The 27,966-nt window shown below is 42.8% G+C and overlaps 1 protein-coding gene across 2 annotated transcripts in view; it reads left to right on the plus strand.

Annotated features, from left to right (window-relative positions):
• The window catches only part of PCDH11X (protocadherin 11 X-linked), a 429,468-nt gene that overhangs the window by 279,097 nt on the left and 122,405 nt on the right, over nt 1–27,966 (plus strand). For both annotated transcript variants that reach the window (XM_059859187.1, XM_059859188.1), the window contains one exon: nt 25,852–26,050. In XM_059859187.1, coding sequence (XP_059715170.1) covers nt 25,852–26,050 — 199 coding nt within the window. The remainder of the gene's footprint in view (nt 1–25,851; nt 26,051–27,966) is intronic.

The raw sequence follows: 27,966 nt of genomic DNA on the forward strand, positions 1-27,966 counted from the left end.
GTCAGCTGGACACTTAAGGTCCACGGGAGATTTACTGCTGTGTGTGTGCCCTGATCAGTGCCACTGCCCTGGCAGTGCAGCCATCAATCCAGGCTGCCCCTACAGCTCTGCCACTCAGCTGGCCAGGAAATGCTGACAGCCCAAGTGTTAGAACAAACCATCAGTAGTTTTCCACAGTGCCTGTGAAAATTTCAGATTTCAGACAGTTCAAGCCTCATTGACCTCGGATGGGTGTAATTTAGGACGATTTTTGTACGTTTGCTTTTTCCCATAAATGCTGTTAGCTCAGTTAGCTAAGTTGTAAGTGATGTTCAAATGTTGTGCTTGAGTGCACTCCTCAGCTGATGCTGGACACAGGAATAATTTGGATTGCATTTGGCATAGTATTTCTGATTCTCTAAGAGTCAGGTAGCTAGCAAAGTCAGAATTTATCTGGGCAGAGCCCTGACAAGAATGACCAAGAAGAGGAAATTAATTGTAAGAAAGTTGGTTCTATACCCATGACCATAACCTGTTTGTCCTGACTGCCTGCAGCAGGGGCTTGTGTCTCCCTCTCTTGTTTCTTTATTTTACTGGGAAAAGGTTTCCCTTTCTGTAGCCAGTGTTGGTTCTGATTGTCCTCCTGCCCTCATTTCACAATATCCCTGAGGGTTTTACATGTGCAAATTTATTCATATCATCATTGGCCCGGTGACTGGCACTGCCAAACACTTCCATGTGACTTCTGTCTAATAAACCATTAATTACTGAAGAAGCAGCCATGAATTTAGTCCAGGTAGCTCTTTTCCTGATCAGACACCTGTCTGCTTTTCAAAAGGTTTGGAAAGCCAACTTCCACCCATCCATATCCACGTCAGCATCACTCCAAAGTGAGATCTTGTGGCACCTCTGTGTGACATGAGGCAGGATTCTTTTTGCCTTGATGTCTGTGATCTCTTCTCCATTTTCCTCCAATACACCACAGATTGATGTTTTTGGACCCTCTTTTACCTTTATTGTTTATTGCAGCAGCAGAGTTGGTTATTGGCCATTAGATGCATCCAGTGGCCTCTCTGTGCAGTGGCTTGTGGCAAAACTCCTCTGTGGCTGTGGCTGTAATGCCCATGCAGAATCTGATGGCCCGTGACCATAAGGGACTCAAATCATGGAAGAAATGAATGCTCCCAGTGCTCTGATTGTGCTTTTTAATCCAGCCACAATGGAGATCCTGTATTGTTTTCCAGTGTTCATTTCTCATCCCAGCAAAATTACCTGACTCTTGGTGTGAGGTTATGCACTGAGTGCATTTGATGCCCCTCGTGCTGAGCATTGTCTGCTCAGGATTCCACACTTCCCTTTGACTGGAATTGCCATTATCGTTTCTGTTGTCATGGTTCAAATTAATTTCCTGTGGAACAGGGATGCTAACGAGCTCCAGTGAGTTGTAACTGCAGAGGGAGTCTGCTCAGCCAAAAACTGGAAAGTAAATTGGAGATCTTTTGGTTTCTGAGTGTTAGGATTGCCTTTCTTATGGGGGAGGCTCCATTATTCTCAGGGTTTTTTGAATGACATTCAGCATGGATTGAATTATGTCTTCTGTTGTCTATATTTGGGCAGAGGTTATAGTTGTCGCATTTTAATTAAAAAATAAAAATAAAATAGGTTACCTGGATCTGTTAATAAATTTTAGGACTTAACTGCAGGACATTTTGGCCAGATGTACATGACCACCTTTCTCAGAATGTGTCTAATGAGAACAGTCCCAAGAACATCATGTTCTCTTAGATGAACCCCATTCCTGATGAGAAGAGGAAAGATATTCCTCTTTATTATCACATCACACTTCAGAACTCATAAATAGCCTTATTTTCAGAAAGATTTTACTGTGTGTCCATGGCTGTGTTAAGGAGTTGGGTTTGTAGAAGTCTCTGGAAGATTTCTGCCTTGGTTCAGGCTCTGGCATTTTAAGTCACCTGTTCTTGCTGTGCTTCAGGTTCAGTGAGGATAACACTGATTTCTCTTCAGGAAGGAACATTCTGATGAAGTCTTTGGAAATAATTCCAGGAAGTAAATTGCTTCTAAGGGAGCATTAAATTCAGGCATTTAAAACCCCTCACAGTAACATATAATAAAGAAAATAATAGCAATAAATTTCTCCATCTCCTGCATTTAATTTTTAATAAAAAATTTCTATTACCTCAAACTTTTTCAAAATAACATTCCACAAATTCTGGCAATTATGTTGAGGCTGAACTGAATGTTCCAAGCTAATTTTGCTCCTTTCTTATACTGTATACCAAGTAGCTGCAAAAAAAAAAGAAAAAAGTGTAGTTTTCCTACTCCAGAGCATTTTAACAGAGTGTTTGCTGCCATAATTTAAGAAAAGGAATCCGAGTGCTGCTCTAGAAAGAAAGGAGGATCCCTGACTTGTAATGAGCAGTCCCTAGACTGTGTTTGTGTTGGTTTCTGCCTCCTGATCAGAACTGGCTGAGGTCATACAACCTTTGGATCAGAAATAGAGCATATGTGTGGTTCAGGTTTTGCATAACTACTTTCAGAATGCTTTACCCTCCCAGGACCTGTCCCCCTCGGGTTCAGTGTGCTCATGGGCACGAGGTGGGCTGAGTTCTGTCTCATCCCTTTAGAGGCACCGGAGCCGATCCTCCCCGGGGGATGAGAGGGAAAGCTCAGAACTGAGCCCTGCAGCAGGACAGAACCTTCTGGACCCTGCAGGCATCCTGCACACCTGTCAGACCATCCCCAAAAGGCAGTTTGTTGCTTTGCCAGCGCCCCCACACAAAGAATAAATAATGTGAAATCAGGCAGACACCAAAGCGCTGGAAGCGCAGCGAGCGAGGGCGGCCGGCCGTGCTTTGGCATGAACTGAGGGGAGAACATTCCAGAGCACCCCTGGCAGGGCCAGGCTTAACAAACGGGTCCACTTGACAAACTTCACCTCCCTTTCTGCTCATCTGCAGGCTTTCATGGCTGTGAATTTCCTCTCCTGAATTACCTGTGCAGGATTTCCTGCAGGCTGAAGGCAGCTTGTAACTGGCTCGGATGCTCAGCTTTCCTCATTACCAGCCCTGCCTGGCTGCCCACTGAGCTAAATGCTCCAAGTTTTGTACTGCCAGGCAAATTTACCTGCAAAGAGGCAAAGGCCCCATGCCAGAATTAGCTTTGTATCCAGAATCCTCACTTCTCTATGCACAGAGAAATAAAATTCCTTGTCCAAAATGCTGCACTCAGGTTTGCCACTGAGTGAAGGAATTAAGGAAGTGCTGGCACAGTGGTGGTTCCTTACCAGGCTGATCCTGATTTCATGTTACACAAGACTCATGTTCATATAATGTTACTGAAGAGATGCAGATGTTTCATTCCCAGTATGACTGAATTTCCCCCAGGCATTTGGTTCACATTAGGGTGCTGTCCTGGCATGATGGGATGTTATCCCTTTTAGTTGTATTTCATTCTTGGTATTTTTGGGAAAATTTACAGGGATTCAGTTTCTATTCACTTCCTCTTATAAAGGTAATTTGCTATAAGTAAAAAAGAAAAAAAAAAGTAATAAAAGGAATGGCCATATGTGGGGACAGCTGTCCTGGTGAGTCCTGAGAAGGTGGCCAGGATGTCAGAAAAGTCTCTGATGATGCAACATTGTTTGTGTTGCTGTTAAAAGAAATAATAGGTCATGAATGGATATCTGATTATATTTCTACTTTTCAGCTATCACCCTTTTGTTATAGCCTACGACAGGTCCAGTGACATGTATTTTTTTTTTTGTTTCAATCAGAAATAATCTCTCCATGCTGTTTCTAAGTGGTGACTGTAAGAAAGTTTGTGGATTTGGAAAGATAACTGTCTTGTGCTGGGTATCAACACATGCTGAAGGTTAGGAGCTGTGCCATGCACAGTTGTCTGTCACATCCCAATCCATTTTTCAGTGCTGCGAGGAAGGTGTGAGCCCTGCTGAGCTGGAGTGGCAAACGTGGTGTGAGGGTATTGACTGGGAGAGAAGCACATTTCTGTTCTTCCTTATCCGACACCCCGTCATCCTCCCTGCACCCTCCTGCTGCTTTTCTGCAAACATTGCCACTCTTCACAGAGCAAATTAAGTTCTCAAGTAGGTTTTCAACTTTTTTCCGTGGTGGAGGAGGTGAATAATGAAAACCCCAGGCAGCACAGCCCAGGGGCTGGCTGCAGAAACCAAGGGGGGTGCTCAGGATTGCTCTGCTCTGGTCCCTCTTGGAGCCCCAGAGGTTGGGATGGTTCCCCCTTGGCTCCTGACAGAGCTTTGGTGATGGAGCTCCCTCAGTGCTGGAGCTCCAGCTCATTAGTTTCATCACCTCTTTTTGCTGCAGTCTGTCCTGACAGCTTGAAAGGGTATTGATTAAGGGCTTAACTCACTTTTTATCACAGCTAATTATATTTTTTTGGCTGGGTGCTAGATTTCGAGACATTGGGTTTGCAGCAGCCTGCAGCACACGGAGGGGTGATTATAACTTGAGTGAACTGTTTGCCACAGGTTCTGACTGTCAGCTATCAAAATTAGTATTCATAAGGAGTTTGAGAAGGAAAAATTTCCAGTCTTTTGAGATACCTGTTCAGAATTCAGATCTTATTTTCATCCTGAGTACATGGCTGCTTCTCATCTTCCCTTACTCACATTGCTGCTTGTGAAAATTTGGGAGGGGCTTTGAGCAGTGAACCACACCAATTTTGCTGCAGAATTGGCTCTGAGGTAGCAGTTGTGTTTCTGAGAGATGGTAGGAGCACACCTTTGAGAATGAGAGATGAAGAATTAACCAGAGGCAAAGGTCCTATTGTACTAATTAAATTTAATTAGATTTATACGAGCATCAGTAGAGCTAATTCTTTTTTTTTCTTTTTTTTTTTTTTCATAGTGTTTACATGGTTATAGATTGTTCATTGTAGTGAGGTGCTGGAGTTTTCTTGTTATTCTCTGCCAATTTGTTTTCTTTCTGAAGCTAAATAGGTATTTCTAAATGCATTTTAAATCATCTTAAGTTACATAATTTAGTTAATCTTGGAAACATACTAAACCCAGATATTTAGGAAGGAAGAACAACATTAATTAACTTTGTAAGGAATGAGATCAATATTGTTCTTTTCCAGTTACTCCAATTTAGTTTCTCTGTTCCACTTTCTAAAAGGAGAGCTGATGGAGGGTGTGGGGAGAGGTTTAATGTGACAGTTTTCACAGCCACTCAAGTGAGTAAGCATCTTTCTCAATTTCTTCCACAAACATGCTCTTGTACACTGCCACTGCTACTGGTTTGTGGCATCCAAATTACTGAGGTGGTTCCTTGAATCCTCCAGCATTTGCAGTCAGAATCCTCTTGCTGTGAAAACAAAGGATTTTGGTCAGTCTAACTGATGTCTTAGTGGGCTAAAGAACTTTTATTAGCCCAGTTATAATGATGCTCACACTTATAATTCCAAATATATGCAGTTAAAATTAATAAATGCCAGCTTTCTTTTATCTGACCCTCTCTCAGCTGTTCTGGTGCTTTTACACTCCCTCACTGCTCAGTGGTTTCCTTCTGGGGGGAGGTGAGCATACTTCAGGCAGGAGCATTCAGATCCTTTCACAGAAATGTGATGCTGATGGTTTCTTCCTCCCCACCCTTCACTATAGCCAGGGCCATCTCTACAGGCTTGCTAAATATCCTCCACCTTGCTCTTCACATGAATCTTGGCCCTAAATTATTGTAGGCAGTGTTTTTTACATGGATCCTGGTTCTTCTTTCCCCTTGTTAACCCCAAAGCTCCCAGGGGTGCATTCACCCCCAAAGGATGGGGTTTGTGCCTCTGGTCCCTCCAAACTCACCCTGTGCCTGCACCTCAGGTCATGCCCTGCCTCTCTCCTGCTCTGTGCTGCACTCAAAGCCAGTTCATCTTCCCCAGAGTGACTCCTGTGCTGCTGTTTATCAGTTTTGTGCACTTGTATGTGTCTCTGTAAAGCAGGAGCTGTTTCCCTGAGCCAGGAGCTCACCAGCAGTTGTGCAGTTCTGACAGTGGCTGCTCCAAGCAGAGCAAGCACAGCCCAGCCCAGCAGGGCACGTCCAGCAAAGCCTGGCAGCTCTGAGCTCTGAGCTGAGCCCACAGCTTCTGCCCTGGGTGGAAACAGTCAAGGCAAGAAGAATTCCACATTTATAGACTTCCTTGGCTCCATAGTGGCACTGTGATGTTTTCTGAAAAATCCCTTCCCCAGGATTTCTTCTCCTAGGAAGCTGAGAAGCCTCAGAAAAAAATGTAAATAATAATAATCTGATTGCTTCTCCTTGTGTTTTGCTGCCTTGGAATGTGGTAGGTGATTCCTTCATTAGTTCAATGTGAAATGTGTTTTCTTAATGACCAATCACAGCCAGCTGTGTCAGACTCTGAGAAGTCACAGGTTATTATTATTCATTCCTTTCTAGCCTTCTGATTTATCCTTTCTATTTCTTTAGTATAATTAATATAATATAATATAATATAATATAATATAATATAATATAATATAATATAATATAATATAATATAATATAATATAATATAATATAATATAATATAATAACATCAGCCTTCTGAGAACTTGGAGTCAAATTCTCATCTCTCACCTCATCCTGGGGACCTCACAACACCACAGCATAGCAAAGGAGAAATGTGAGTTAGCTGCAGTTTTATTCCCTGCAACTATACCACAGAGTAAACCTCTCTCTTTTCTCTTCCACCACAGTTACCTGAAACCCTGAGCTGTCTTTTTCATATTTAGCTTTTTGCAAACTTCCCCAGTTACACCTGCAGTCCTCCATCCCAGCTGGGACCTGCAGCTCCTGTTTCATTCATGCCCTTTGCTGTGGCATTTTTCTCACCTGGGGATGGGTCCTGAAAGGTGCCCAGCAGAGAGAGATCTGAATGCTGAAAAATAAGGGTTAACCCTTCTTACTAATGAATCACAGGCATGAAATGTGTATTTGTGTGCTTTCTCTGCATCCCTAAATGTTCAGCTGGGGCAGAGGCACCAGGCCTGGGTGTGCTGAGGATGCTGGGCACAAGCACACAAAGAGGGAAGTCTGGACTCTGAGTAATTTGCAATGAGCATTTGTAAGTAATTCCAGGTATTAAGTGTAACAGTGCTTTCTCCCCCTGTGATTTTCTGCACCCATTTTTTCTGTCTCTTCCTTGATTGCTAATCAAGTTGCATACAGGAATGTTTTCCTGATGAGTCTCAGTCTCTGGGCAGTCTCTCATATGTGCCTCACCACCAAAACATGTAATTTGATCACTGTGTGTATGTAATAGAATTCATCTTCTCAGAAGCTTGAAAGTGTTCCCCTCTGTGCCAAAGGCTAAATATCCCTGAGTCTGTTAAGTGGACTTGTCCTCCAAGCCTAAGGAAATAAATGGAATGCTGATTTGATAGTTTTAAGTACAATTTCAATAATCACAGTATCCCATTTCATAAACTGTGTGCTGCCACAGGCTTCTCTGCTTTGATTTTCCTGTTTGGGAATGTTCAGCTGGGCCCTGTGTCCTTATGGCCAGGGAGGATGGGGGGTTCCTGGGATGCATGAGGAGGAGTGTGGCCAGCAGCTCATGGGGGAGATCCTCCCCCTGTGCTCTGCCCTGCTGGGGCCACATCTGGAGCACTGTGTCCAGTTCTGTCCCTTGGTTTTGTGATCGTGGTTATTTGCTTTTACTGGGGGGAAAAAAAGAAAAAAAAAGTAGGGGGGGAGAAGTGAGAAGATAAAAACTCTCCCTGTATTTCTGAAGTGTTTTGTTGTTGTTGTTGTTGTTGTTTTTTGGTTTTTTTTTACAGAAGTTGTAGGCTTTCATGTGTTTGTCCAAGCTCTCTAGAATGGTCAATGATTCTGTAAAAGTAGGATTGGAGGCAATAATGAGGAGCACATGTGAGCAGAGTAGCAGACAAAACCCAGCTGTTACTGCATGGCCCGTGATGGCAGTGTTGGACCCAAGTGAATAAAAGACCTTTCTGGAGCTGAACTGCCAGCCTGTCCCTAAAATATTCCTGTTTTTCTTATTGAGTTGGCTGTAGCTCCTGAGGATCAGCAGGTGCTATTTCTGTGCTCGTGGAGATGTGACACCAGCTGCCTTTGTCCCCTGCTTGTCACTCGTGTGCTTTGCCAAAGGTCAGGCCCTGAAGATTCCTGCTTAACTTGGGAGTCTGGTTTCTGGTGCTGTAGCAAGGCAAATGGTCTGTTTAAACACTGTCTGGAAGGAGCTGTCTTTTGCTTACAGTGGGCTGATTTGAGTCACAGTCTGCCATGAATAATGAATGCAAAGGAGAGGCTGCAGTTCAGTCACAAATTATTATTTATGGAATTACTGCTGACTTCTCGTTAGCACTTGTGAGTGCCAGACCAGCTCTTGGAGGAGTTAGGAGATTGCTTAATGAAGATTCATTTATTAGGATGCATGGCTGGCCAATCTACTGGTCATCACATTGATTTTAGGACTGGATCAGAGTGTGAGCAACCTTTGCACAGCTGAGGAGTGAAAAGCAGCTGAACTACTTTGGGCAACTTCTGTGTAATGTATTTTTTTAATTTTTCTTTGTATTAAGAAGTAGCTCATTCTTTCCTTCATTTCTTTTTTAAAAGCTTTGAAATAAAGAAATTTTGCTATGTGATAATTTTTTTAAGTAGGACTTTGTATAATAATGCAGGAAGATATTGCACAACTAATCCCTAAATTTTCATTTCATATGGTAAAACCTGCTGCAATTCCCTCCACTCAGGCAGATTTAGTCTGCTCCAAGCTTTGTGGTTCTGACAAGCAAATTATATAGGAATGTCAAAAGTGTAAACACAGTATAAATACATCTGAAAAAGCAGAATGTCTCCCAGATATTTTATTCATAGGCATGGACCAGTGTCACCTAATCAGGGGGGATAAATGTCTCTTTGAACATAAACAATTTATGGGTATAAATTGAGGTTATGTTGTTCCCCACCCTCATGTCTAAATCTCTTTTTAAACATTTTTTTCTCCTTGACAAAAATCATCTGATTGCTCAGGGGTGGATACCCACACGTGGTTTAGGTGTTTGGTTGTTCCTGCTACAGTAATCCTTGGTGTGCACTCACTTTCCTTCACACCCTTTTTGCTTCTGGGAACATCCAGGGAATACACTTGGCTTTGATGGAACAACTTAAAAATACATCCAGAAACTTATCCAGAAACTTAAAAATATATCCAGGAACTTAAAAATACATCCAGGGGTAACCCAGGTGTTGTAAACAAAGGAATCTAAAAACCAATCAAACAAACAAACCAAGCAAAGGAACAGCCACCCACCCCAAACCACCCTGGATGCCCAATGCTTTATTTTCCTGGATGGGAAATCTGTCATGGATTGTTTGACTCAAGTTTTGAGCTGGCTGAGATAACACAAATCATTGCACTTTAAACTATAAACTGCAAAAATTGAACTTTCAGCCTTTGGTGGGGCCATCTCAGTGGGACCCTTTTGTCAGATGTTGTCTTGCCCCGAGGAGACATTGACTGCACAACTTTCCATCGCTGCAGTTAATTCCCTGCCCCTCTCTCACTTCTCCAAATTGATCTGGTTTTCAGCTTTTCCTGCAAACCTGCTCCCCTGGAGGGCAGGTGGGAGCTTGGGCAGCACGTGGCAGGGGCTGTGCTGGATTTCTGGGCTTCAAAACAGACCTGAGAGGGGGAAAATCTGTCTTGGACTGCCTTGGCGAGCAGCAGGTGCCACAGAAAGTTCAGTTGTGTCTCCCAGTTCAGGGGCACTCCTGAGGGAAGGCAAAGGAGGGAGATAATGCTCATTGTCCCTGTCTGGGTGTCCCTGCCTTGTCCTGTGGGGCAGGAACAGCCTGGAGGGGATGATCAGACAGCTCAAACAGCAGAATTGGACCTTTTGGGTTTTATTGTGTTACTTTTAATCAGCTTAGCATTTTGCAAATTTCCCTTATATGTAAAAAAAGGAAAAATCTGTTTGCTGGTTTGCATTAATGTTCGAGATCTCTACTCTACTGCAATGGAAAATATGTCCAAAATCACATTAGGTTTCAGTAGTTTTCATTCACTGAACCTATGAGAAAACCAAATTAGTTTGTTCTTTTTTATGGGTATTATCAAGAGTCTTCTTAAAGTAGTTTAGAAGTCAAACTATCTAATTTTATAATTATTTTGGATGAACAAAACAGTAAAAAGTCTGAGGGCACAATGTTTTCAGCTGTCTGGGATTAGCCTGATTTATTCTGCTTCCTGTTTTGGGTTTAATTATGATATCACTAAATATTCCCAGAAGTTATCTCAGAACAAACAAACAAGCAAATTAAAAAGGAGTTTGGTTTGAGTTTTCTTTTTGCTTTGTTTGTTTTGTGGTTTTTTGTTTAGTTCTGTTCAGTTTGCTCTCTTGGGGGGATTACTTTTGGTTCTTTAAAGGCTTTAAAATGGCTGAAGAACTTGGTTAATCCGTGTGCTGCTTGTGGCGAGATGAAAAAGAACATGACATAATTGAAGAAAGGCTGGTGTGAGAGCTAATGTGGTTTTCAGGAGCCTGTTGAGAAAATCATCCCCAGCAGTGGGACTCCACAGCAGCTTCCTGCCAGCCCTGGGAGGGGAATTAGCTCTTTGCCACCATCCTCTTATCCACGAGGCACTGAGGACCCGTGGCCTGTTGCTGTGGGAAGGGCTTAGAGATGGTTTTGCCCAGGCTGGTGTTAAAGATTAGGCAGGATGTTTACCTGTGCAATAATTCAAACTAAACATAGAATCTGCTGAGATAAATTTGCTGTTCCCTCTTTCAGGGCTGCTATTTTCAGTGCTCATGAGGGAGTGTTTGAGTCTGGAGCTGTAGCAGAGCTGCCAGGGATGCAAGCTCGGACAAAGCCAACCTTTCCAGGAGGATGGGATGCCTGGTGGCTGATTTTGATTTGCATTGATTTGCCTGTGGTGCTGTTTGATTACCTCCAGGCTGGTGCTGGAAATGTGGGCTTTTCTGTTTGATGCCCCATTAGGTTCTTCCCTCCCTGTCCTATTGACACCTGCCCCAGGCTCTCCTCTGCCCCTGCTGTGGAGCTCCCTTCCCTCCTGCCTCTGCTACTGCAGAAATCAACTGGGGACAGTTTGGGGTGGGCCTGGGGCTGGGCACAGCCCTGCTGCTCTGCTTGTGTCTCTGAAACAAATGGCAGTAAAACATTCCAGCATTCTTTTAACATCATGGAACTTCCTGGAGCTCCTGTGACAGCATTCCTGAGGAAGCTCTCGGACACTCCTGTAAAGCAGGGCTTGGGTGAGAGAGGCTTTTGGAAGTTGGTCATTTTCTGTAGAGTCTCTTTGTTTTGATGAGTTGATAAGGGTTGTGTTAAAGCTGAATTGCAGGAAAATCACTGATATAGGAAAATCACTGACTGGTTCTCTACTAATGTTTTCTTTGTGAGGGAAAACTTTAAGATTTAAATAATCTCCCCTTTTCCCCCGATCTGGTTTTGCCAGTGGCAAATTATCAGGAGTCAAGCTGTAGCCCTGTTCTTTCTTCAAACTGGCCACTGTTGCCATGTTTTACCTTATGAATCTGGATTTTATTGGGGCTTTTACCACTCATTTCACCCAACAGCTGTTTGGAGGAGACAGGGTTGGGTAAGGTGTGGATCAGGTTTCCCATGTGCAGGTAAGGCACCTGTCAGGGTATGGTGGTGCTGCTTTGGAACATTTTAAAAGTCTGAGCAGATTCAGGATTGATTTGCTGACAGGAGCATCCATGCTGCTAATGTCAGTGCTGCATTCTGTTGCAGAGCTGATAGGCTGTTGGACAGGACAGATTTCAGCTCTCCTGAAGCTCAGACTGCTCTTGTGGAATGAGGGGCAAACTCTGGTGGGAGCAGGGCTGTCAGTGCAGCTGCAGAACAGGGAAAAAGACACATTTACAGGGGATAGCAGATAATTGTTATGGCTCAATCTTCAGCTTCATGAACCTGCAGAGCATTTCAGCAGGAACTTTGCTTGTCAGGGCATCCCTTCCTTAGCCACGGGTTTCTCAGCTCTGATTTGAAGATTTCCACTAATGAAGCTGTCTGTTCCTCACAGATGGAATACACTGCAGAACACATCTTCTGCAGTCACCAGGTTTTCAGTCTGGTTGGAGCAGATAAGATCATTATTGTTCTATCACGTGGCTCACAGAGCTTTGGTGTTGGATGATGTTCTCATGGAGGTTTTTAATCCATCTGGCTCCATCGAAACTGGCTCTGTTACCCCTCACTGGGTGCCCACTGGTATCAGCCAAATTACTCAGAAAACATTTGATTGAGTCACTTTCTTTCAGGGTTTTACTGCTTTAAGTGATGTTGTATGTGCTGGTTTTTATGTGCATTGTCTTTTAAGTTGCACGTGCATCACTCCCAGTGTGGGGCACTCTGTGATAGTTTATTGAAATGTAAATAATTTCCTTTGGTATATCTTGAGAGAGAAGAGCTTTTTCTCTGGGGAAGCATGCTGGATGGAGAGTGTGAGATGAGATTACAACTTGCCTAACAGTGTCCCTTCTACCCAGGACTCTTTATTTCATTTTTGGATTCTGCCTGTGACACAGCCTAACCCTCAGTCATGAGAATCAAGAGGGCAGAGCCATCTGTGCTTTGGTTTGTTGCTTTGTGAGTTGTTTTAACAACTGTCTTTTCTATTTTCTTCTGAAAAGGAACTCATATTTCTAAAGCCCATTGAAGTGAAGAATGATGTACATGTGCAAAATACTATGGTGCTATAGGCTGTTTTTCACATTTCTAACATCTGTTGTCAGTCTGGGGCAGTTGTTGTACATTTGTATTGCTGGGGGAAGGAAATTTACTGCAATGCAAAGCCCACAGGATGTGAAAATAGTGAATGTCTACCTGGAAAGTGTGGGAGCACTTCCCTGATAAGGAACTTGGCACAGTTTTGCTGATAGGGTGATGTGCTCCTGGAGTGCCCCACAAATTATTGATTGGAGCTGGAGAATCCTCTTTGGGAGCTGCTGTTTGTCCTCCCTCTCTTCTGTGGGTCCTGGGGGAGTCAGCTGGGAATCACTGTGGCCACTACCAAGAGTGGATTTATAGTCTTTAACTGTGGGGGAAAATGTTGAATTTCTTTTGAGGCAGGGATGTAAAGAAGGCAGAGAGGGAATTGTGGGCTGGGTTACAGAGGGCCAGCACGAGGGATGGAACACACGAGGAAATTATTCCTTCCCAACTGGGACATACAGCCACAGCTGCCTGACATCTTCCATCAGAGACTCTCAGCTTTAGCCATAATTTCTGCTGTGGGACAAATGGCCATGTGCTGCTCCTGAGCCCCAGAGGCAATCCCAGGGATGGAGGAGAGGGGGACCACGTGCTGCTCTGGGGCCCCTTGGTGTCACACGAGCACGGACTGAAATCTCTGCTGATTTGGGCTGGGCTCACTCGAGATGTGCCAGGACATTTCTCCAGCAAATCCATCCCTGTCTGTGTGTCAGGCATCCACAGCAACACAGCCCAAGTCTTTTGAACTTCTGGGAAGAGGCAGCTGGTGTGCTCCAGGCTGCAGCTTTGCTTCTGGTTCCTCCAAGAGCTGCTTTGAAACCAAAGCAATGCTGCCAACATTCTTTCAAACAATGAGCCTACTTCAAGAGTTTAATATTACTCCAGGGACTCTCAGGCAGGCATTGGGTTTTCAGAGAAGAGGTGCTTGTTTTTTATCAAAAAAAAAAAAAAAAAAAAAAAAAAAAAAAAAAAAAAGAAAGAAAAATGTTGTTTTTTTCAATGTGCAAGGAGGAGATCAAAGTTCCTTTAGTTTATGTTCTGTGCAAAGGTCTGAGTTTGGAGCTTCATATCTTCATCTCCTTGTGGTTCTGATTTCCCCATTGCAAACACCATGGTTGTGTGTCTTCTTTGCTATGGAACCCAAAATAAATCACAGTTTGTATTTCTGCAGCTGAATCACCTTTAACCAGTTGTGCAGCTCTTCCTCCCCTTCCTGGCTCCCTTCTGCAGCTCATTCCCCCACTTCTGAAAAAAGAGATTTTTAAGAAGCCTGGGTAATTAGCTGTAACAGTAACTACCAATATTTTTGATTCCTCAACCTCCTATAAAACTGCCAGAAAACTCTCAAATTCACTCCATTAAAGGGAGCTGTTGGAGTTCATGATGTGCTTTGATTTCTGACTCCTAATGAAGACACATTTCTAACTCTGTTCAAACACAAGATGTTCAACAATAAGCATTTGCTTTCCTCTAATTTTTCACTAAGAACCAATATGATTTTAAACAAAATAGGATTCTCAAAAAAATTATGGTTAGTCTCTGATGTAAAGAAGGGTCCTAAATGTGTTTGATAATGGAACAAAAATAAAACATGAAATGAGCAAAGCTGATTCTGCAGGTGTCTGCAAATCATACTGAGATAAAGTTGAAGGACAGGAGCTTGTTGCTTCTGATGGTTTAAGTGCCTTGCACACCCACTGCATGCTCTGAGCACAACAAAATGTTCTATCACACATTCCCTTCATCACACCCAGTGTAAGATCCATACTCCTGCAATAATAGCGGGGATAATTAATTCTGGCTTAAGTATTGGGAAATTATTGAGTGCTGCAATTACAGCACAATTTCCAAATGACAATCTTTAGAAGCAAGAAGCTGCCTCTACATCCCCCCAGATCTGAGTGCACTGAGAAACTTCTCCTCAGCACCAGAAGGAAAAGGCCCTGCAGGAGTGAATCTTAATGGAGTATTAATTGGGTAACACAGAGGGTGCACTTAGAACAGGACAAATAATCTGAAACACAAGTTTGATGAATTCCCTTCATCTCTGTGCTGTGGCTGCTGCAGCACTTTTGTTTGTATTGATCTGAACGGCGTGGAAGTTTTCTTTCATCTGTCATTTACATTCATTTTACCTCTTGCAATTGCCTCTGCCAGCTTTACATGCTTGTTTTCTGGTGAATCTATTAATAAGATTTCCAGTACATCAAAAGAATTTCTATTGGGCAAAGGTAGAATATAATACACTCGAGGTGTAGGAGGGTTCCTAGCTGCAATTTTACCTACTAAAAGTTATTAATGAGTTTTGTGAAGTAAAGAAAATAATTGGAAAGCATAATGCTAATTGCATGCTATAGATTTTCCTCTATTGCTTACTTGTTCAGCAAGTGACTTGCAGAATGGAATATTTGCACCATAGCTTTTTTTCCGATTGCAGTATGCCTTCTGAATTGACAAAAATAGGCCCAAAGGTCAAATTAATTAAAAACAGTAGGAGAAAGAGCACAAGCTTAACGCTGCAAGTTTGTATTTACATATTCTTGCCTGAAAAATGTGCGAGGTGCATTTTGTTGTGTGCAAAGCCCAGATGCTGTATGCCAACACAAATAAGAAATATCCTAAAGAGTAGAATTAAATGGAGTTCTTTACTCGGGAAAATTTCTGCATGATGATGATTTCAGGGTGAGCAACCAGGGCACTCAGCATGGGTTCTGGGCAGTGTAATTGATGCAGGGGTGCAGGTCTGTGGCTGTGTGAGGAGGGTGCCCATGCCCACAGTTACCCACATGACTTATGCCAGCTTTGCCCTCATTAATGTTTTTGCCTTTTCCTACTGCTTTATTCCAAAATCCTCCCTGGTTCTCAAGCATCTCCAGCAATTTGCCTTCCCCTGAGCTGTAGGAGCACAGAGCACACCCAAAGCCTTGCATTTGCCCCTCCATGGCTGCATTTTACAGGGGGTTCTGCCTTTCTGGACCAAGCAGAGCAAGCAGCTGCCTTTCCTGATCCTGACCTTGGTGTCAGCCTTGCAAAAGTACTTCAGATGTATGGGTTGTGAGTTTAATGTGGTTTGCATGGAGAATAATATTTACCTCTGATTTAACGGAGCTGTTCATGAGGTTTGAATAACCCTGAAGTGACAATTGTAGGGCTGTTAATCCTGTGAGGAGCCAGAGGTGGCTCTGAGAGCACTCAGGGCACTGCAGGAGCAGCATTAGCTGTGCTCTTGGCCTTCCCTCCCCAGCCCCTGGTGTTTCTCAGCTCCTTGGGCCACTCGAGAACTTTCCAAAGGTGCAGGGACTCAGACTGAGCATTGTGCTATTACACAGTAGTGCAGTTTTGGGGTTTATGCAGTACATGGCTTGGCACCGAGCTGGTTTTCAGCAGATCCTCTGTGCCAGGGGCTCTGGGTGTCTGGGCTGTGCAGTCAGCAGCCCCATGAGGAGGAGCTGCCTTCCAGAGATGCCCAGTCCTCACTTTCAGGACTTCTCTCCCATCTCCTCTTGGTGCTTTGTATATTTTTGCTTTGGCACCTTTCTCTTGGCTGCTGCAGTTGCCAAGTGCAGTTCTGCCTGGGTTTTCTGGTCTCTGTGTGTGGCTGCAGCTCTCACCTCTCCCTTTGCCCTCTTTGCCAGGGGAGCTGCCCAGGTCCCAGGTCTGGGCTTTGCAGAGCCAGGTCCAGAGCTGACCTTGCTCAGAGCTGAGCTCTCAGTGGGGCTGCAGAGCACGAGTCCCACGTGTGGGAGGTGGCATGGGACAAGGACAGCTGTCCCCTGCCCGGCTGAAACAGCAGCTCTGGGCTGGCTGTGAGCAGAAAAAACCTTCCCCAGCCTTCAGCTGGATCCTCTCCATGTCCCTCACCCAGCCCTGCATCATTCCTTCCTGCAAACTAACGTGTGCTGCATTTCCTCAGCAATTTGGGCTGCTGTGTTTTGCTCCAAGACGAGTGAGTAATCTCAGTGCTGCTGAAGAATGGCTGTGCTGAATATGGAAATGAGCTGGGAAGATTTAAGGAACAAGGGAAGGCTAATGGCTTTATATTTTGCTTTGCTGAAATGACACGAGTGGTGAATTGTGAAAGGCAGTTATATATTCTGATTATCTGAAAGGGCAATTGCAGAGGCATCGCTCTGGAGGAGCGAGGGATGATCTCAGGGAGACAATGCAGCACTTCAATTTGCAAAATTCTTCCCATTTGCAAATAGATATTTCAGACATCCATTTAAGAATGCATTATTAGCATGTAGTTAGACTCTAGTAAGTTTGAATATTTCATGTATTCTACTGTAAATAACAGCTAAATCTTATTCATTATCACCCTGATAACATAAGCTGTGAAAATAGTGATGCAAATGGGAGATTTCTGACTTTAATCAAATAAAACACAATCTTTTTTCTTAAACCAACTGGGAGAGAAAAATAGATCTTTCAGATGTTTAAAACAAAACCAAAGTATCGTTCACCATAGCATTAATCACCCAGAATCTTTCCTATTTACAATAAGAGAAGATTGAAAGAATGCAGAGTGTACCAGTGAAAAATTCCTTTATTTCAGTATGTGGAATGACTTCTCTTATTGAGAGCAAAAGTTTTATCTTACAATTGGAAAGGGAATTTCAGGACAAAACTTTTACTGAAAGTTTTCTTGATCCAGAGAAGTTTTCCTGGACCACTGGTGTCCATAGAGAGTGCCCTGCTGGAAAAATTGTCCATCCCAGGATGCTGGAATTCACTTTGTGCAGTCAAATGCAGCATGAACTGCATCATTGCTCGCAAATCTTGGCCTAGAGCTTTATTTTAGATATGCCAGCAGGTTTTCTTGGTAACTCTTGCTTCCTCCTTAGCCAGTTCACCTAAAGGTGGAGTAAGGTTTGCTGAGTAAGAGAGGTGACCTTGGTGGCCAGATGCTGTAAATTTAAAATTAAGGATGGGCCATCAAGGTGGCCAAAAGATATTTACTCAAGGCCACAAGGAAAACTGTTGCAAGGATAACTCTCTGATACAGAGAGCAGAAAAGAGAATGCTTTCACTGCTCTTCAAGAAGGTCTTGAGTTTCCTCAGAGTCCATTTTGGGCAAGGGAAAGTTTTTTGTCTATTCTTTCTCTTCTCCAGAAAGAGCAAGATGCTTTTATTGACAGCTGCATGAAATACATTCATTTTATCCTTGCATTTTATCTCTCATCAATTCCCATTCTAGCTAATCAAACCCTTGATATCAAACATTATAGATTTCCTGCTCTAACAAATGAAATGCTGTTATAACAAAGGTGTGCTGCCATAACAAATGGAGTGAGACAGTGACATGCCAAAGACCTGCCTTGTTACTCATTTTAAAAGGATTCTTTTGGCTTTTTTGTTTTTAATTTTTTTTTTTTAACCATACTAAAATGAGTTCAATTCAACAGCTTCATGAGTGCAAATCAAACATAAAGGTACTGCTGGTCTGTGTTACATGAACTGCTTTACAGTCATCCACACTGGGAGGAAAGATTTATTTAGCAGAGTGACATGCAGCTGAAGTGTTGCACCACTGCTTGAACTGGAGCAGCTAAGAACAGCCCTTGCACAAATCTTATTTTGCTTCTGACTTTGGCACACTTGCAAGCAAAAAAACCAAAATTAGCTAGAAATCCCTTTTTCTGGGAAGCATTAATAAGAACAGCTCCATTTCCTGCCTCAAAATGATGAAAGCACATTTCCAGGCTGCTTCAAGGGAACACTCATTCAGCTCCTGGGGTTGCACACACCAGTGCTGCTTCAGAAAGATTTGACCTTTGCAGGAAAAACTGAGCAGGAAAAAAAGTGGCAAAGGGAAGTAGGATCAGGTCCTTGAGGTTTCTTCAGGTCTCTCCAGCCCTAATGGCCTCCTCAGGGCTGAATTTAAGGCTCAGCCTTGACTGTGACACAAAAGGACCTCACTGGAGGTCTGTGAGTAATTCACTGGAAGGTTTAAATTCCATGAGTCCATGCCTTGCTCATGAAGAAACATGAAATTTATTTACCTGAGCCATGACTGAAATGTATAATTAGCACAATCAAATTAGAGCTAGAGCCCCATGCACGTTTATGAATGTAGAAATTCTGCTCCATTTCAATATTAACACAAAGAATTCACAATCCTGATAAAACCCAATCAATAGTTCTGCTGGAAAAGGTTCCTGCTGCTGGGGCAGCAGTCAGAAGCAGTCAGAAACATTGCTGAAATGCTTCTGTATTATTCTTTATTATGGTGTTCTTTTAACTATAAAATGGCTTTGCCTATCAGACATCAAGCATTCAAGATGATAACACCAAAGATGATGGAAATTGAAGAAATGTATTAAAGAAAAAAAATCAGAATTGATATTTTCCTCTTTTTCAAACTTAGCAACAGCACAGCCATAGTGCAACTTTCATGTGTAATTTTAATTTAATCACATGTCAAATTGAAGGCTTAGATGAATTAAACTTTAAAAAGCATGCTTTCAGCTATCATTTTGACATCTAGCATACAATAACTGCCTTTCAAAAGCTAAATAAAATGTTTGACATGCTTTAAATGTTATTTCCAGTTTTATTTGCTTTTTATTTCACTTCTTTGTTGTTATTTCAAGAAGCCCAGAAAATACAATTTAATTGCTAAATGTTGCTGGGGGAAGTCTTATGAGAGATACTCTGGTACAGCGAGGATTAGAGTCTGGAAATAAATACCCTTTGAAGTTGTTAATCAGAAATTTGTGAAGTTCCAGGTTCATAATGGGTTTGTTCAGCCATGATTTGGGGAATGGCTTTGTTCCATGACCTCGGTGCTGCGAGAGGACGATGGCAGTGCTGGCTGAGCCCCGGGTTACCTCAGTAAAAAAGGGAAGATTTGCCTCTGGAAGCCAAGTGTTGGTTACAAACCCCTTCCTTTCCCTGCCTGCACGGGAAGGGTTTCCCAGAGCTCTCTGCAATGGCCAAGAGCTGCAATATCTGACATTTCCCTTATCAGCTCAGTGCAGTTTTAGCTGCCTGCAAGAGGAGCCTGCAGGGACCTGGACGTGTCATTCCTGAAAGGTGCACAAGTGAGTGAGTGCTGGAGGTACAAGATAGTCCTGCTAGATTATTTCCCATCACTTGAGAGAATTCTTTGTGTGAGTGAATCCAGCTATAGGATCTGACAATTTGAAGTCATTTCCATTTGAGCAGGTGTAGGGGCACCATCTGTTCTGCTGGTTTTCTGTGGAGGGAGGGATTCTTTCATTGAAAATGTACAAATCTGTCTGAGATAATCACCCACGGTGAATTTCTATTTGTCTGGGCAGCCAACCCAGCTCTTATTTGCCCTTTTGAAATTAATAGGTTATGCTTCCTGCATCTAAATAAATAAACAAAGTGGGAGGGGTTATTTAAATCAATAAAAATGAAAGCCTGAAACTATTTACTTCTCTTATACTACTGTGGAGCAGTTAGATTTTTAATCACAGTGAGAAAAAACAAAAGTATTTATCAAATATTCTCTTCTTTAGAAGGCAGCCAGATACTGTATTTTCCCTTAGTAATTAATGAGGGTGTAAGATACCAGTTACTTTTGTTAATGAGATTAAATTAGGAGGACTAGCAAAATTTCTAACAAGAATATCAAAAGGATTCTATTGGATTTCTTTTGGAAGTTTTAAAGAGCTGAAAATACCTAGTCTTGCCAATATTCAAAAGGGTGAATATGGCAATTGGGAAAACAGCAGGTCTGTTTGATTTGACAACAAATAATCAGGAGCTGAAAGGGAAGCAACCAAAACATTGGGGCAGTGGGTGGAACATCTGAACTTGTTCAGTGGAAAGGAGGCCTTGCTCACCAAGCTTCCTCTGTGTGAGATGATAATTCAGGTTATTTGTGTAGTAGCTGGTGCTGTGAGATGATAATTCAGGTTATTAGTGTAGTAGCTGGTGCTGTGAGATGATAATTCAGGTTATTTGTGTTGGCAGTACCTGGGGGTGGTGCTTTTTTATGTGAGGTAGGGAAAACCTGACTTTAATGCCCACTAGGTTTGGACTTCTGAAATCAGCTGGGGATTATCACTTTGAACAAGTCTTCTTTCCTTCCCCCAAAAGTTGAGCCCTTCATTTTTCTTTTTGAAAAAAAAACCCAACCAAACAAAATCCCCACCCCCCAAACCCAAAACCCAAACCCATTCCTATGCAAGATCCCTGCAGGACCCATTAAATAAACCATAAAAGATCAGTGCTAAATTAGAAAAGGTGAATGCAGCAGTGATGTGCTGTTAATGAAGTGTTTCTATTTGTGTGAGCAATTTGGCATCTTTGTAGATACTCCAAAATACAGATCCCTGCTGGCAAAAATGGAGAAGTTTAATTTGAGTAAAAAATTATAATGATCTGTATTACATATTTTGCCTCTGACAAAGCCATCAACAGAATGTGATAAGATCTTAGATTTAATGTGCCAGGCTGCAAAACTTGTGGGAAATGCAGACTTAGGAAAGAGTTAAGAGAAACTCTTTGAACTGTATTTGTTGTGCTCCACTCTGCTCTGTATGGGGAAAGGAAAAATGAAAATACTGGCTTGTCTCTGTTGAGTTTCAGCACAAAGACATATTTCCCACTGGGTTTATGGTTGGATCCTCTCAGGCTGTTTGTTTTAATGTTATTCTGAGAATTTTGCACTGATAGTTGCTGGGTCCTGTTTGTCTCAATGAAAGCCTCTGCAACAAAAATTGCTGTTTTGGAACAAAAGGTGATGGTTGAGGATAAAAAGACAGGAGCTGGAAATTGTGGTTTGATTAGGGATCTTCTTTCTGCTTGTTCTTGAAGATAGTTGTTTTCTGGTTATTTCAGGTATTTCATACCCTCCTAACATTTGAAGTAAACAAGCAACTGAGAAAATTAAAAATTTATTTGACTACTTCTTTATTTACTGGCTGCTAATAGTGGAGAGAAATGCTGAAGTCGTCCTGTTTTTTTGTACTGTCTCACTGCATCTCCTCAATAAGGTCTGTTTTAGATCAGAATTATCATCTAAATAATATAATTAATTCAGCATAAATTAAAAAGTAATGTTTTTTTCTTTATGATCTCCTTTTAAACGGATATTAATTTGCTTCAATGAATGAAGATAATAAGGTTAATAGTTTAATGTTCCTCAGTTGATATCTGCTGCTTTTTCTATTACCTTTTTTTTTCCTTTTTGATTATAAATTGGCTAACCCCTGGTGTATAATACCAGAAATCATCCCTTCAGTGTATCCAAAGCTATTTACTTAGACTCATCTTTTATTATTCCCACTGCCACAGTCTAATTATTGTAGTGAAAGATTGAACACAGAATAGTTTGGGGCTTTGATCAGTCTTCATATAAATTTCAATAATGAGAGTAAAAGGTTTGCGGTTTTCTGAGATAATTTGATCCCTCCAGACACACTCAGCTTCTACCAAAGGCAGTGAATGCCATCTGAGACCTCTGACAGCATTTGTGTCTGGTCTCTGACATCTCTGCAAGCAAGATGCTTTTCTCATGCCAATAAAGAGTAATTTAATATTTTTAAATGTGGCAGAGAAACTCTAGACTGCTGCATGTTTTTTTTTCCTTAAATTTTCACTTCATTGTCCCCTATCAGTTTAATTGTCTGTATTACAAGTTCCTGCATCAGAATCCTCCAAGAATACATAATAGGTTTGCTTGCATGTCTCCCTTTTTGAAAAAGTAGACCAACTGTCATCCAGATAAATAAAACAAACCATAATCCTTGTTATTCCATTACTATCGGTGCTGGCTCCCTTCAGAGATAAATAGAAAAGCAGCTGGAGACTGAGGATATTTTGTAATCTTATAAATTGAAATTTAAATGCCTCAAGGAGGAAATTTCCAAAATAATTGTGACAGAAGATAAGTCCCAGCTTTTGGCAAAATTTTATTAGAATTACTTGTTCCAGATCGTTGTCTGACGCCTGCATGAATTAAGGAAAAGGCAGCAGTGCCATGGAGAGGAATAGCTGGGTTTTTTCATCTTGATGAATTTTTCTGGAAGTGCTCTGTCATCAGTGTTATCAGGTGTGACACTCTCAGGAACACAATCAAATTTAAAATCATGAGCCTTTAGCTGATGCCAGTTGATTTTAAATCATACAGGTCTGATCTTTCTGACCAATAGCATCTCCATTTATGCAGCTAAATATTACCATTTTTAACTGACCGTGAGGGTTAGTTAGAAACATTTGTAATTTTGCTTGGGATATGGGATTTGTTTTTTCTTACTGGACTAGGAAGCTAAAAAAGCATTGGTGACTTTCTGGTCTCTGCTGTCAGCTGGTTTAAACCTTCTGCTGTATTTTGTCAATGAACCCTGAAAATGAATGTTTCTTTGTTTGCACTCAGTGAACCCCAGATGCACAAAGCAGTAACCAGTTGTACAGAGCAGCAACCATTGTGCTCCCAGGCATTTTCAAAAGTCAGTGTTGGTGTCTCATGCTAAAGCTAGGGCTGAAAATGTTTTAAGGATACTTAAAATTCACTGGTAGCTTGGAGAGGAGAGGATATAACACAACACAAAAGCAGTGCAAACCTCACAAAATACAGCCTTTGCAAACAGCTCATGCAATGGAGGTGGATTTTTTTTCATACTGTGAATACCAAACTCATTTCAGATGAAAGAAATAGCATTTTCCCTTTCCACATGTCAGAGCTGTACATCTGTGCAAGCTGGGTGCAGTTTTGAATGCAGGGAGTGAATGAGAAACTTTGCAGGAATGATTTCACTGGATCAACTCGACGAAACTTCACTTATCTGGACTTTGAGGAGAAAATGGGTTGGTGCTGCTGGTGGGGATCGGGCTCTGAGAGGCAGCTGGAGTGGAGTGCAGTAGGACACATCAGTAATTTCTGTGGCTCCATCTGGCTTTTTGGGCTGTGCAGAGACACTCCGTGCATGTTCACCCAGCTGTGGTGGGAAAACACAGCAGGAGGAGCAGGACCACTGTCCCTGCAGAGAGCCCTGGGGCAGCTGCAGGCAGCCAGCCCTGGAGTTCAGTCAGCAATTCTTCTGGTGACCCCAGGAGTGCAGTGGGGACACTTGGGGGTCTTAGCTGTGACCCTTTCACCACCTGAACCTTTTCCCAGGGGGCTGCCAGGCTGTCCCAGCAGCCACAGAGGGGTTTCTTCTCCCTTTTCCACCCCATGGAACTGGGAGCCGTTCTGTGCTCAGCTCTTCAGAGCTCAACTGACACGTCTTGGCTTGATCTGTTCCAATGCTTCTCAAAGATCTGCCAAATGAGGGAGAGTCTGAAATCTGCAGATTGGATAAACAGGAAAGCAGGACTGGAAGGCAAGGGATGAAATCATCTGGAAGAAGGGAATGGCATGAGTAATGAATGCAAAGGGTCACTCTCAGGCTGCAGCAGTCGATGGCAATAACCAAAAAGGAGGAGAAGGAGATCAATAAGGAGGACCTGGGCATTATGGTGGTTGGCAAGGACACCAATGTGTTGTGCTGCCATGGCAAGGGAGCCTGCAGGAGGTGTGGAATGATCCTGCTCAGGGCTGTCAGGACCTTGGCTGGGCTGGGTGCAGGGTTTTGGGCAGAGCACGGGGGGAGCAGCCAGAGAGAGCAGGAGCCCCAGACAGATTGAAATAATAAGGTCTGTTTATTCTGAAGCAGAATAAAGTGCCAAATGCCAGAAAGATGAGTGGGAATAAGCAGACCGTGATGGATGAGGCTGGAAAAGTGATTCATTTTGTAACAAGAAAGAGGCAGGTTCCACATTAGAAGAGAAGCTCTCCATTAGCAGTGGTGAGGCACAGAAACAGGTTTTCTGGGAAAGCCCTGAGTGCCTTACTGGTAGCTGTTAGGAAGGGCTGTCACTCTCATCTGTCAGGGATGGCACAGGTGAGGTTGGTGCTGCGTGTTCTTGGCTGCACACGCTGCAGAGCAGCTGTCTGTGGGCATGTGTAACAATGTCACTGTGACAAAAAGAGACTTGCAAAAGTGGAGGAGCTGAAAACTCAATGTAATTAGCAAAAACTCAATGTGATTGAATGCTTTCAACGCCACCACCCTATAGGAACCAAATATCTAGGGACCCCTGACAACATCTGCTCTGTTAAAAACACTATATACTTTTTTTGCATAATTGCATCAAAAGTCTGGTCTTCAGTTTTGCTAATCCCAGCAGTTCTGCATCCAGAAAGTTTTGCATTGCCTTTCAAATGGAATTTTGAGTAACAACAATCTAGGAATATTTGAAACTGTTGGTGTTTTAAGGTTTTTTTGAATCTTTCTGTTTCAAGTTTGCAAAACATGGATATCAGACACAGCAAAACGAGCAGGAGAGCTGCTTATTTTTTGTTCTTTTTTTTTTTTTTTATACTGGGAGAGATTTACATTTCAGTTATGCAGCTCCTAAATCATGCAGGGTCTCAGGCAACGAAAACTCTGTCCTGCGCCCGGTTCTTTGTTTCATCTGGCCCTTCCTTCCACGTCTGGGCTGAGGTGCTTTCCATCCTCAGCTCCCTGGTTCCCAACTTCCAGCCTTTTACAGTTAGGGTACGGGTCTGTGGTACAACAAAAATCAAAGGAATTGTAATGAAATGTCTGAAGGAGAGCAGGGGAATCTACTTTTCATTCATTAGCTTAACACCTGGGCAAAATCCATTGAAATTGTTTTCAATACAGAAGACTTGTTGTTGTTTGCTCTTTCTCTGCCTCAGAAGAATCCAACAGCATTATAAATGTGTCACATTTTTTAGGCCCAAAAGGGTGGAACAGCTTTTAATGGGAAAGAAAGTGTTTTTTGAAAACTAGAAAACTCAGCAGTGAAATAAATTGAGCCTCAAAAAGTGATTGAAATCTCCAAGTCAATATTCAAAAGGTATCCAAAGACTTGTGAAGTCTGACAGAATCTCTTTAGTTTGAGGTGTCTTTCATTTTGCATCAGGGCTTACATTTTTAAAAACCAGCAGCAAGCAGTGCTGTCAGGTGCAGCGGGTTTGAAGGCAGCTCATGAAAGGCTGAAATTGTGCACAACTCTGGGTGACTCCACAGAAAACCAAAACAAATTTCCTAAATTGGCTGCACTGAGCAACGACCGTGGTGGAAACCGTTGTCATTCTGTTCCTTCCTTGTAGCCCCAGCGCCGTGTCACCTTCCACCTGCCAGATGGCTCCCAGGAGAGCTGCAGTGACAGCGGGCTCGGAGAGCACGAGCCCAGCAGCGGGGCCAGCGCGTCCCACCCGCTGCCCCTGGGCTTCCCCCAGGACGAGTTCTACGAGCAGGCATCGCCCAACAGCCGCACCGAGGGAGACGGCAACTCCGACCCCGAGTCCAGTAAGTGCAGAGCTCTGCTCATCTCACCCATCATTGCAATCTGTCAATCTATCAATCAATCTATCAATCAATCAATCAGTCACGGGGCTTTTTGCTCCTGCGGGTAGTTATTCAAAGTGAGCTTCGGTTCTAGCGCGGCTGAAGGAGCGCACACTGCTGACTTCTGCTTCTAAAAGTGGGAGGTCGGGCTGGCTGTTGGGAATAAAACACTTGGAGCTGTTCAGGGTTTATGATGGGCTGGTGTTTTTATGGAGCTGGTGTGCTGGGCACAGAGCAGCTTTCTGAGGAGGTTAACGCTGCTGCCCTAATGGTCATAAATCCTGTGCTGAGGGAATTCACATTTTTTAAGGTTTCCCTCTGCAGCACTGCTGTGTGCTGTAGTTTAACTCATGGGTGATGAGCAGCTCTGTGGAAGGACTGCAGTCTCCAGAAATAAGGGTTTCTTGATTTGCCCTCTGAAAGCAGCAATGGTGTGTAGTAATAATCTCAGAAGAGATTTTGGTCATCCTCTGCCGTTGCCACTGCCTCCTTGTGATGTCAGAAACAGGGAGGCAAAATCAACAGCAGCAGAGCTGTGAGCACTGGCTCTGCTCTCTGTGCTGTGCTGTGATAGCCAGTTGGAGACTCCAGTGAACTTTAGTCACTGTTAATTGTCCAGAGGCTCCTTATCTGGCTTAAATTGAACCGTGCCATTGATAAAGAGACACCTGAGTGTCTCTAAGCCTCTAAGGCCTTGTTAGCGGCTTAATAAGTGATTTGAAAATACATCTGTTCTGGGCAAACCTTGGCCCAAAAGGTGGATTTCAGCTGCTGTAGTGTATCAGGAGGAATGGATTAGTGAGTGCTATGCACTTGAAGTAGCTGTAGAGGGTAGTTACACTCTGCAGTGGCAAATCCAGCATCCAGCAGAGAGCATTCCCTGCCGCTCCCAGCTGGCTGTGCCACATTCCGCCTGGCTCTTGGGAATCACCTCTGCCTTTGCCTCTGCTGCCCAGGACTGGAGCCTCAGGGGCTTTTTGCACACGTGAGGTGTCTCCTCTTTTTCTTTAATTTGTAAACTATTACCTAAGTTTAACTTTAAAATTTGTAAGGTGATATGTTTACTGAAATAATGGCAGAATATTATGTTTTCCAAGTTGATAGACAGCTGACAAGAACCATCAGGGGTTTTTTTTTCGATCTTGTGTTGCAAACAATCATCATTTGCTTTTGTGTTTATGTATTTGAGGCTGTAATATACCCTTAGCAATATTCTAGGCAGTCAAACTGGGTTCTTCACAGAGTTAAGCTCTCAAAGGCTACAGATATACCCCCAAAGAAAGAAAATACCAAGTTATATATTATTTGCTGCTTTTGCTTTGCATACTCATGGTCTGAACTTTCTTTCCAGCTGTTTCTTGTAACTGATATTTATACTTTACTGGAGTGAGAATGATGAGATGTGTCCAGGGCCTTTCCTGCAGAGAGGATGGGACAGGAGCTGGTGTAGAGAAGTTCCAGAACAGGCATGTGCCACTTACAAAGAGGCTCAGGTCTGGGATTTGCTTTTTGTGCCCGGGTTTTTTAATCTCAGAAGAAACATGCACCAGGACTCTTGTAGAATGTGGCTCTAAAAGTAACTCAGCTCTGAATGTCACTGACACACATCCCTGGGAGCAGGCTAAGCAGGCATCAGATGTCTTTCCAAGTGTGAAGTTGAAGAAAGTTTAATCACCTGTCTAATTACCTGACAGTTCAGTTTTAAACCTGAAGTCGCAGTTTAATTGGAGTTTATTTTATGTGAAGATTTTTCTTCCCTTCCAACTTGTATTTTATTGAAACAGTTTAATTGAAGTAGCACGATGGTTACAGCAGGGAGAGCTTCTTTTGTGGCCCTTTTTAGTGTTTTATGTTTATATTAATGGCAGCATCCAGTG

Source organism: Haemorhous mexicanus, chromosome 14 (genome assembly GCF_027477595.1).
Source record: "Haemorhous mexicanus isolate bHaeMex1 chromosome 14, bHaeMex1.pri, whole genome shotgun sequence".
NCBI classification, from domain to species: Eukaryota; Metazoa; Chordata; class Aves; order Passeriformes; family Fringillidae; genus Haemorhous; species Haemorhous mexicanus.